The following is a 12,285-nucleotide window of genomic DNA, read 5'->3' as shown; positions in this document are numbered from 1 at the left end:
CCAGCGGCGGGGGACTGCCAGCTCTCTCTCATCAACCCAGGGACTCTGCATGGGAACTCAACGCTCAACAGGTAGGGCAGGGAATTAAAACAGCATTTCCATCCTGCACGCGCTCCCTACCTAGGCATTAACCCCACTCACTGCTTTAATACAGCTTCGCCTAATCCACCCTGGTAGTACCAATTCAGCAATTGTAATTATCCAAACTGCACAACGGATTCTTAGAACAAAAAAGTTCACGCAGGAGGTTACTGCAGGAAAGAAAAAACTCAGCAGTAGCTACTTGGGATTCATCTCCTTGTATGAACACGCCTTAAGGCTAAGAAAGAACAATATTTGTGGCTTTTCAATACTGCAGAAGCTTTAGCATTTTCTCTCTGATACTTGGAGACTTGTTTCCTTAACAATGCTAGTTTTAGAACATGTAATGCGCAGATCTCAGTTATGTGCTCCTTTTCAAGATATGCTACAGCCACCCTGCACCCCCTCCAGTATTTCTACACACTGCTATGATGTCCTAAAAAAATGTAGTAAGTTCAGTTAGCATAAAAAGATTGCCAGGTGCTGGGACTCATCCTTCTGCTATCTAGTCTTTCTCTTGAGGTCCCAGCTCCTAGAGTGAAGTGATACAGGATACACATGATAGTTACTGGTCCTAGCTCGGAAAAAAAGAAAACAATGCTAAACTCAAAATATATTTCTATTTAGAAAATGTTTCACAATTTCTGTTGAATTTTATTCCTTTCTTGACTCCTGCCTCATTATTTTTGAACAATTAAGGATGAGAACACTGTCTATATACAGCACCTTTTCCCTTTTAAAAGCTGTGAAGAACGCATAAATCAGACTGTAAACTCCCCTGGCAGAAGCCACCATCTTCCAAGGACATACCGTGTGCTATGTATAGCTGGTACTGAGTAAAAACTGTTAATCTCTCAATTCTGCTTTCATAATTGTATTCTATTGGTGTAAGAAAAGAGAACTTCTTCCTACCTGGTGCTTGTATTTTAGCATGAAGAACAGGCACTCCTCACTGTTTTGAATAATTTAAAACCAAAGTACAAAGTTTTATTTACACTAACACGGTGAAATAACATTCCAAAAAGAATTTCTCTGGCTTCTTTTCTCATGGCTGTATTTCTTGGCCTGTCATCCCCATTACATAAGGTCCATGACACAGCAAGTGCAAAGGGTCTATTCACACATGAAGTCTGTGTGACATGGACAAATTTGGACAGATACTGGGTAATCTATTTGGCCCTTTTCATTTTGGTTCCTGTGATTCTGTCTGCCTGGCATATAAAACTGGCTGTAAGAGACTGTTTTCTGTTGAAACTCAAGAATTAGAGATTTTCCAAATCTAATGTCCACAATTCTAAAGAGCTCCTAAATATTAGGAAAACAAACAACTGACCATAAGCATGAATCAGACTTCTAAATAGTCACCTCTGAATAAAAATCATTCCAAAAAAATTCAAGCTGAAGAGGCAAACTTTCCTGGCACATAAAGGCCTGTGCAGAAATGAGGTAACCATTGCCTGGCTGCATTAGGCTCTCAGAAGACAATGACAAAACCTCTCGAGGTGTTAGGTGGTTAGAAGCTATTCATTAAGACCTTTTCATGCACATTTAGATTTTATTTATCTATCTGTCTCAAATTCAGGGAGGTTACAGAATGACCAACCAATCACTCCACAGTAAAGATCAGAGCAAACAGTCCTTGTCAGTCATTCCTTAGAAAATATAAGGGTGTAGTGACACGGAAACGCAATGCCAGAACGAGGGACAAGACTTGAGTTGCCTCATTATTTGGCTGGACAGGACGCTCAGACTACTTCAAAATCCCGTCCCATCCATAAAGACAGGGTTGCAATAAAGACTTCAGTGCTGACAAGCAAAACTCGGAGGGGAACTGAGACATGGAAAATTCAAGAGAGAAGAGAAATGAGATGAACAACTATATGAAAACTCTTAGATTCACAGATTTGCCATAATCAAGTTAAGAATTGCCTTCATTCAGTACCACCTATTGAATCACTATACCCAGCAGGCAAATTTAAATTATTAAAACAGACTGCAGAGTAACCAGTGTGTTAACAACAACGCTGCCCCTTCTCATCCGAGTGCATATATATTGCATAGACATACAGACCCACAGCCATTTTTTCCCAGGCTTTGTTCCAGCTTGCTGCCTTTCCACAACTAGTCCTTAGAAGTACTGGTCCCACTGTGCTCCTGTGCACCCAATGCAAAGTCCACAGCCTGGTGCACACTATGGAAGAGAAGGTGGTCCTCCCCTTCTTTAAAGAATTCGCCTCGGATCAGGGAACTCCTCACCGAAGGATTGCACTGGGCCAGTAGCACCTGGACATCTATCTCCCTGTAGTCCTTGCAAACTTCTTTGAGTGTGCGTATTCCTTAACTGTACTGCACAACAGTCAATCACTATTGTGTGAAACCCCAGAGGTTCAGAGACAAAATCCATGGAGATGCTGGTCTGGTTGCCACTAGAATCCACCTCTTTCTCTCTAAGCATTCTTTTTGCTGCCTTTCTCTTTGCTGCCTTCACCCAGACTGGGTTGACCCCAGTTTGCTTGTACAAGGTGGATTTGAAGCACTCTTTGTTGATGTAGTAGAGGGGTGCTTCAAAACGGAACACCACGATTCCTGGCTTGGTTTGCAAGTTCTTGTAAGCAGACAGGGATTCATACGTCTCGGACTCTGCCACCCAGCCAAGCAGCGGTGCCTCCGGTCTCTGAGTTCGGAAAATGACACAGAGCATAGAGAAGCAAACACCAACCAAAAGACCAATCTCAGTACTGATGAGTGCTGAGGCTGCCATAGTAACTAGCCAGATCACTGTGTCCACTCTGCTCAAATGCCACATTTTTGGCAGGTCCTTGAACTTCCGCAGGGCTCCTCTGAGGTTTACAATTGTTATGACAGCAAGGACACATTTCTGAAGGGAATAAAATAAAGGTGCAATCACAAGGAGGACTAATAGGATTACCAAACTAGTCACCATGCCAGACATTTGTGTCCTACAGCCTGTGGACTCTTTGACAAGAGTCTTGGCAAGAGCTGCGCTTGTTGTGAAGCAATGGAAGAAAGAGGGAATGATGTTGCAGAAGCCAATTGCATACATTTCCTGGTTGGCCTTCACGGAGTAACCATGCTTCTTGGCAAACATCTCTGAGAGGGAGACAGTGATGGCAAAGCCAATAATAGCTATGGGGATAGCATCCAAAGCCACACTAGGAATCAGGTTCCAGTCTGGAGGGCGAGGTGGCAGAAACCCAGTTGGGATGTGTCCAGCAACACTCGAGCCGTAAGTCTCTCTCAGCTTCCCAAAGTGAGATGCCAGAGTAGCTGCCACAATCACGACTAGTTCAACTGGTATTGGAGCCTTGAGCCTGGATTTAAAATGTTCATTAAGCTCTTTGGTTGGGATAAGTACAAGAAAGCACAAGAAGCTGGTGATGAGATCACAGATGTTGGTCTTGTGTATGTTTCTGAAGATGTTTATCCACGTGGTTATGAGGGAGCCGATGCCACTGCTCCGTGGAATGTCTAGGCCCAGGAGATACTTCGCTTGTGAGGTTAGGATGGTGAAGGAGGCACCCGTGACAAATCCACTCAGCAATGAATCGGAGAGGTACACTGAGACAAAGCCCACTTGAAAGAAACCCATGGCCACCTGGAAGGAATTAACCACACACAACAGATTAGGATGCAAATCTTGTGGATGTCATCACCGTCGGGCTCTGGAGGGAAGTAGGATAAAAAAAAAAAAAAAAGTCTACTGTGCACGGCCTCGGAGGACAAGGTATGGTCTGAGCATGGACAAAAGTGTTTCCAGCATTCAGCTGCTCCTGGTGCACCACACTTAAAACCAAATGCATTTCTAACACAGAGCAGGCTTTTTTGGGGTCTTCATACTCTGAATCTGTGTTTATTGTGTTCTCACTGGTTCAGTTGTAACTTCTAGTTATGCTCGCGGGCAAAAAAGAAAGCCTGGGACACAAAGCATTTGAAACACTGGCTACTTTTGCCATTTCTCTCTGAAGTTTTTATAATATCTGTGAACTTTGCAGGGATTCAAAACTTTTTTGGTCATCTCTTTCTGTCTTACATAGAAGCTCACAGCCTGCAATAAAAATGCAGCTTATAGCATAACAGCTGTCCTTTGCACTGCATAAAGTCTGGTACATCTGACTTGGAAAGTATATGAGCTGCAGACTCTTGTGATGCAGATTATATAAATAGAGACAATTTTTTTAAGTGCCTTGTCATTAATTTTTATTAATGCTAGTTGAATGGACAAATCCCTGGTGCTCTCTCATGTGAATGACTGGTTTTATGGATATCTACTCTACATATGCGTCTTTGCACCTGGTAAAATGTCTCTTCCTCCCAGTCAACCTTCATGCCAAATGGAGCACAGACCTTCTCACAGCAGTTTGCTAGAAACCTTTTAATTCCCTGCGCTGGTCAACAGGGATGTCTACACTGTTATCTGAAGACTGCAGGCCAGAACTTACAGGTATTAAACTTTAAGTAGTGTCAATTTGATATATCCTATTAGGTAGTTAAGGCAAAAATAAAAAAGGCTAGGATCATGGCTGGAAAATTCATAAGAACTGCAAAGCATTACTGAAGAGAAGGCAGGTTTGGGATCTGGACTGACTGGGCATCGGCTCAGAGCCAAGCTCTAAAAAATGTTCCCTCACAGCCTTGGTAATTACGTTAAACCAAGGTTTTTCTAACTGTAGAACATTAGCAGTAATTGTTTTACCTCGTTACACTGTAGGCAACTGGTGTGAGCAGGCTTGCTTTTTGCAATTTGATTGTAAAGTTTCTGATACAAACAATATGTGATTTTGGTTGGAGTTTCCAATAACAAAAAATACATTTGAGGGTGTGAAGACCTACTGGTTAGCAGGCAGAAAGACAGCAAGTAGAATACGCCTAACATTCAGAGGGACTTAAGGTAAAGTAATCCGACCTCTTCATACAAAGAAACTTAATTGTACTTGCAAAGAATATTATGCACAATTCACAACTCCAAAACTGCATCCACTCTACAGTGATGAAACACAAAATCCAGTGTACCTCAGGAGTCCCAGAATATTTCTGAAATTACTCAACGCTAGCTTGCAGTACAAGAAAAAGTCCCAGGTTGTGTCTAAAACCAGTGTTTTAGAGTATCATAAGTATGTTTCCTTTTCCAATCCCATACAGTTTGATCAGCTATCACCCTGGAGGTCACTGTAAGAACAAATGAATGTGAACTCACAAACTGAAACACCACAGCTCTGCAGTACTGTTAAAACTAAATCCATTCTGGTTAATGCATGACACTCTAAAAACAAAGATATCTGCTTCAATTTCAGCAAGCAGTGAATTCTAGGAAGTAGAGACAGAGTGGTAAAATATTGTTGAGTAATGTATTTTAATATGGCAATAATTAAAAGTTTTATTTCAATATATTTTATCATCTCAGTAGTATCCTTTTTATACAATGGCATTATTTTGGCTTTGAATGGGCAAAGAGCAAAGTTTTACAAGCACAGTGACAAATAAAAAGAAACTGGAGATACTTTTACCATCCAGATTATTTTTTAATAAAAGCAAAGGCAAACAACTGAAGTCTGGAATTAAAAGCTGACACATCATATTTTGGCCTAATGAAATGGAGGCCTAAGCTATAAACCAGCAAAAGAAAGAAGGGGAAAAAAAAATCTTCAGGCCACAGCAAGGAAGGTGGTGAGCAGATTGTGCAAGAACATCATGTGGTTATGTGCAGGTCCTTACAGTCCCCAACAGAGTTGCAATGCAAGCATAAAATGCTATTAAAAAAAAGAGAGGACATAGAGCAGTTTCTCGCATGAGAGTAACTGAAGACCTCCAGTCCTCCCTGTGTCCACTCCCCTGGGATGCAGACTGAGGACACACGCAAGCTCAGCAGGCTGTTCATGTGGACAATCACCTAAAGAAGAATTAAAACTATTTCCACAGAATACCTATTTGACCACCTCCTCTTACCTGATAAACTCCAGCTATGAAGGTCATGGTGGCTCCCACTGTAATTGCATAGCAGCTTTTATCACAGAACAGCTTCTGGGACGTCTGATTCACAGGCAAAACGGTGGCATTTACATACGCTGCTGTATCTGTGAGGACAGTGAGCGCAGCTGGCTCTAAGTCATAGCCAGCTCTCTGTATTTCACGATCCACCACTTGTCCCACCATCAGGCAAATCACACCGAAGATGCCAACTGAGATGTGGCGGGAGGTTCCAAATATGAAATAAATAATGCTAGCAAAAAAGGATGTATAAAGGCCATAAATGGGCTCCTGTCCAGCCAAGAGAGAATAGGCAATTGACTGTGGGACTAGTAAGACCCCCACAATCACACCAGACATTATGTCTCCCAGTAGGTACTCTCTTAGCTTGTATTTAGGAAGCCACTGCAAGACGGGAAAGAAACTGAAAACATAGTCTTTAACTTTGGCCGGAGTGCAGCTGCAAGCTTTCTGTGCTTGCTTAACCACCAGAGCCCTCATGCTCCTCTTCTTCTCCTGGGGTTCCAAGAACATTCTGTGATGGAAACTGCGTTTAGCATCGTCTCCTTCTGGCATTTCAGTCACTGAACGGACATTGTTGAATTCTGCCATCGCTGCCATCTCAAGGACTCCCTAAAAACACAAAGAAGGACCATCTGCATTAAACCATAAATGAATGTGCTACGTGCGACTTTTTAACAGAATGAATACAGCATTTATGAAAAGCAAGGGCTAAAATCTTAGTTCAGCACAGAGAAAGCAATTTCCAAGCAAACTTGGAAAGATCCTCCCCATTACATCCCAGTTATGCAAAGAATCACCTTCCCTAGGAGGGAAGCTGATATCCTGTAGAATAAACCTGCTGCTGGCAATGTTGTGAAATGGAAAAGAATGCAGCAGCACTGTCTCTCTGGGAGGCTTCCTTGATAAAATCGCTGTCTGCACCCTGTTCCACTGTAGAGAGATAGACATAGGGTTTATTGTAGTCCAACAGTCATGTCAACTCAGTTGCTGAAAATTAACTACAACTAATATATTTCTAGCATTGCACAGCTTGGTCTAAAAGTTTGTTGTTTTTTTTTAAAGTAGTGATTATACCTGCCAAATATTGTAGAGATTTGTTACCTAAGAGACACAATCTTTACACAGTGGCTTTATTTCAACCAATGACACAATGCAAAGAATGCTCTTCACACTTTTTAAAAGCTGGTTTTCAAGTAAATTATATCTGACTAAAACAATACACACAAGTGAAAAACATATTAATGGGCACAATGGGCACTTCTGCTAGAATGTGTGCTCTGGTACAACCTGGCTACAAACAGTAAAACAAGGTGATTACATCAAAACACAATTTAATACTGGAAACATATTGCCTGAATGCAAAAGAGCAAAGCCTTGATGAGACAAGCCCTAACAAAACTTGACGATACCAACAGTGATTGACAGCATTCATACAGCACTCCCAGTTTCCAGAAAACATCCAGAATCCTCCAAAGAACACTCACTCAGCCACAATACCTGCTACTACTAGTTGCTGAAGTTGATACATTTCAGCCAGAAACCTATTCGCCTGGTGCTACAGTGGAGTCAAGGCCAAGGCAGCAGCAGAACCCTGAAAAGCCTAACTCCCAGGCTTCCCCTTCAAACACTGCCTTGCAGTCCCAGAGTGCTAATAACAACATACCCCTTATCTGCTAATCACACCTTCTCTGCGCAGTGCAAACATCAACCCAACTAATGTTCTGTGCAATGTTTACCACTGAATTAATCACCAAATTGGTATGGGAGCTAGCAGCGCTGAGGATGCCACTGAAGAGTCCGTCTCAAAACTTGTTCACTCTTGCAAGTAGCTATAAAACATTCACTGCTACTATCACTTCAATGTAAGCCTCTCAAAAACATGTGAGGGGAGAAGTGAGAGAAGTGAGTTTAAGTGTGGTGCTTAAACCACCCATTTCTCCTGCAGCCAGCCCATTACAAGGCACTGATCCTACAGCTCTGCAGAGAGCAAATGCCTTCTCTTAGACCTCAGTCTAGATGGCTGAAACGTACGACTTCCATGCTTCCATTCCAGGTTGGATGCTGTCATACGGAGGTATCCAAAGTGCCGTGCATCAGCCCTATATAACGGTTTACACACAGCCATGCTTCCAGCAGTCTGCTAGCTCAGAGAGAGATGAACTACCTTCGGTTCTTCTGGCTAAAAAAATACCAACCCAAATACCTACTGTCTTAAAACAGCCTAAGCGAATGATCCTAACCATATCAAAGGAAATCACATTAGAGAAGAAGCAGCTACAATACTTAACATTTAGACTGGCATCTCTTTCCAGATAAAAATATTCAGAGATTTCTAAAACAGCCTTCCAATTAGAAAGCGATTCAGCCCGAGTAATCCAAATCTTCCACCTTACACCATAGGATACTTCTTCCTAGAGCTACCAGGCCACAGCGTGCAGAGAGGGCTATCTGAAGTCAATACACAGCACGGACACCGATAGATAGCTAACAGAAAATACCAGAGGCAGAGGTTCACATTTTATCTCCTGCTCTTTTGGGACTCCCAAAAGGTGTCTTCATTCACTAAAGACCCACAGACAGCAAACATCTCTTTGGCGGGTAAGCGCCTGCATCCTTTCAAATAACCGAACACAGCTCACTTTGCTAGCCTGCCACTGGACTGCTACTGAAAGGGAGCCGTGTTTCGAACAGAGATCTCCCTGGCTTCACAGATGTGAACAGCAAAATAGCATCAGCAGGGATGGATTTTCTGTGCAAGACAGGGGCTGTATGCCTTTCTGTTATGATATCAACACCTATACAAGTTATGCTCTGTTACATGCCAGGGCAGACTGAACAGCATTGCCAGGCTCTGTGAGATACTTTATTAATACCTACCTCTTGTTTTCCACACCTACCAGGTATTTCTAGTAATGCATCAATATTTTTTCTCCAGCTCCTGCCCTGTTCCATACTCCCATACCTCCAACTCTATGTCTAATTCATCTGAACCACAGACGGGGTCTGCAGGGTGGTCGGCAAACCAGAAAGATGAAAATAGCTCTAAGCACAACAACCGGGGGGAACATACCTCTTTGTGGATGCTGTTCTGAGCACGGGCAGAGGAGCTGCCGAGGCAAAGTCACACTCCAAAAAAAGGAAAAATGAAGCTTTAATGCACTGCTGGGTTAGGTGAGATCTAACTGGAAAATTCCACAGTTTGAACTCAAGTTCTATTTCTGGTATCTATGTCCTTCTGTTCCTCCTGGCTCTTACAACCTGGACAACTGAGAGTTCTGGATCCAAAGATGAGTCCACCCAGAACTCTAACACAAACACATTTTCAGGGCTAAATTTTCAAATGTATTTATTTGTCTCTATATTAATTCTTGTTAGACAAGTCAATCACCTAGTACACAACAGAAGGTAAGAGAAGAAAGCTTCATTTTTGCCTACTAGCCTTTCTGATTATTCAAAATTTCTATCTTCCACCCTCCTGGCCATACAGAATTACTGTATCACATACCTATACACACCTCATAATGACCAACTTCCCTTGGCTAATGCCTTCCAATTCAGTATCTTTAATGTGTTTTAGAATAATTATAGGCTCAGAAGAGCTGTATGAAGAATTAGGATCTTTACAATGAGGAAACATGCACTGTGACATGCTCAAGATCACACAGTGATCATGCTTGCAGGACAACCCATCCTGACCTTCCAGATATCTAATCTCACCCACGTGTACAGTATTGCAAAGTCCACTCAGGGATTATTTATAGCACCTACCAAAAAAAAACCAAACCCAAACCCACAAACACTACACAGTGAGAATGAAGTGAACATAGCATACAAAAGCACGTGTCTGCAGTACTCTGCATAAGCACGTTCTGTAGTTCTATTTGCTCAAGCAGTTGTATCCATTTCACAAGCACATTTATAAATCAAAAAGTTTTTCACACAAAGCTCAGCAAATCAATACTGTAAAAGCAGGGCGAAAAATTCACCCCAGACTACTTTTTACGTATAGCAAACTACTTGAATTAGTTTGTTTCCTGAGATTTTTAGTAAAGATTTTAGCAACTAAAATCCTTCTGATTCCCCTTTCCCTCATCCAGGACTTGTAGACAGCTCGCTCAGACCTGGGAATTTTTCTTAATGTCCCAGGGAACTCCAACACGAAACCCAGATAGTTCAGTTTAGTTCTGTGCAGTGCCAGTAGATGATATTTAATTTTTTTTGGTCACGGCTAGACAGTAGAGAAGTGTTCTAAGTAAAAATCTTTTTGGTTACTAAACCATAAGCATATACTGGATCTTTGTGTTGACCTGCATGAGAGCTTCCTCTATGTGGCATGAAAAGGGCCTTTCATCACACAGTCACTGTTTCTCGCGATGTCAGGACACTAGGAAATGACACAATTTCCAACACCCATTTCACCCTTTTCTGCCTGAAAGCGTTGCTCTGTATTATTTTTGTAACCATTTAGCCTAAGCTTGCCTAGTAAAACTAGATTTTGTTCTTATAAAAAAAACCAAACCTTCAGTTCAGTATACTGAAGGATATTCTGTATATTTAACTTGGAAAAGGAGCTACTGTGCTTTTTATTTTGAAAGCTGCTATGTACGTACAACTAATTTGTATGCCTAGAACTCACTTTTATGAGCTCCTCTGGCCTGAGTAAGACCTTCAGGGGGTGTCTGATTGCCACAAAGCTTTACTTAAGATACAAAGAACAAGACTACAACACAGAACTGAGGAAATTTCCAGTATCTCTCTGTTATCACGTAACTGCCATAAAATAAAGATATGGGGAGGTACTGCATTCTTGAGATCTGATGACTTTTACAGACTATTTCTGGATCCCATCTGGGCCTTTCTCACTGATCCCATGACATGGCAAAGGTAAGCTAGCCTCTGCCTAGTGTCTGTCTTTGGGGAAACACTACCTGCAGCACAGGGCCTTGCTGGCTCGGGCTTCATTTCTGTGTCACAGGTCACAGTCACCTTAACAGTAAGAGAACTATGGATTGTGAAGCTCTCTCACCTGCTGAAATAACATATTGCAAACTTAAACTTAAGACGTGAGTATTTAAGGGTAGAAACTAAATCAAAAGTGTTCCTTCTATAACACCAATCTCAGTTTTCCAGATTATTTTTCTAAATTTCATGTGCATGAATCGTAACTGTATGTGATCACTACCCACCCTCATGTACCCACTTGCTAGACAGGAGAAGTTGCATGCACTTCAATGCATGCACTTAAAAACTAATGCATAAACACATAATCTAGAGACATGAACAATTTTTGAAGAGATGTGAAGGAGGAACAGGTGAATCAGAAATCTAAGTTCCACATGAACTGAATCGAAGTTGGGCTACAACCTCTGGATCCGTGGAAAATCTCACTCTAAGAATATAAAAGGAAAGCGTACCACAACATTTTGATAACTAAATCTTTGTCCTTAATCTTGTTGGACAATAGCCTTTTCCAAATAATCTCTTAACTGTTGTGGAGCAACAAGGAAGTTCAATATTGCCATGATAACACCGAGACAGGCACTGGAACAGCACCGCACATACCTTGGAACAAAATTCAAATTTTTGACAAAATCCTTAACATCCTCCAACACTCAAGCTACAAAAATTCATTTCAACAAGAGACTTAAAATCATATGAATACTGAACTCTTACTAAGAACCACAGAACGACATACCACATCTACCACATTTAAGCAACACATTTGGGAACAGAGCTACCTTACCGTTGGCACAATAATCAGCAGCCATTAACTCAAGTGGGAAAACCTGCAAAGTCAGACACTAAAACCTTGCTTGCATGAAATATTTGATCTCTTCCTACTTCAAATGTCAGTTCTCCGGAGTGGCAGCAGCAGTGAAGCCACCCGCCAGCCTTGCACAGCCCCCAGCCTCTTTGGGGAAGGTCCCATGGAAGCTGGCAGCCCTGCTTGCTGCCAGCCCTTCCAGGAAAGTTCTCTCACCTCTGAGAAAGCAGCTGTACATCGAGTATGACGGTTACACTGCCCTGCCCTGTCTGAAGCGGATCGCTCTTGAAGATAGCCGGCTGTGGCCTCACACAGTACTCCAGCAGTTTCCATCCAAACCGGATTTGTAGCAGAGTTTGCCAAGTAGTCTTTTCAGCAAGTCACTTCTACATTACCCTTACTGTTAGCTAGCGAAGGTAAAACACTGGAGA

At 42.0% G+C, this 12,285-nt stretch overlaps 1 protein-coding gene across 1 annotated transcript; it reads right to left on the bottom strand.

Moving 5' to 3' along the window:
- Positions 1-2,202: 2,202 nt before the first annotated feature.
- LOC104157215 (sulfate transporter-like) lies at positions 2,203-6,687 on the bottom strand. Its single transcript, XM_009710088.1, is given in 3 exon segments — positions 2,203-2,419; positions 2,421-3,697; positions 6,046-6,687. Coding segments are annotated over 3 exon segments (2,136 nt in total).
- Positions 6,688-12,285: the final 5,598 nt, after the last annotated feature.

The sequence above is a fragment of the Cariama cristata genome, unplaced genomic scaffold, assembly GCF_000690535.1.
Source record: "Cariama cristata isolate BGI_N322 unplaced genomic scaffold, ASM69053v1 scaffold42941, whole genome shotgun sequence".
NCBI lineage: Eukaryota > Metazoa > Chordata > Aves > Cariamiformes > Cariamidae > Cariama > Cariama cristata.
The sequence above is the reverse complement of the archived record's forward strand: the minus strand, read 5'-3'. Positions and strand labels throughout refer to the sequence as shown.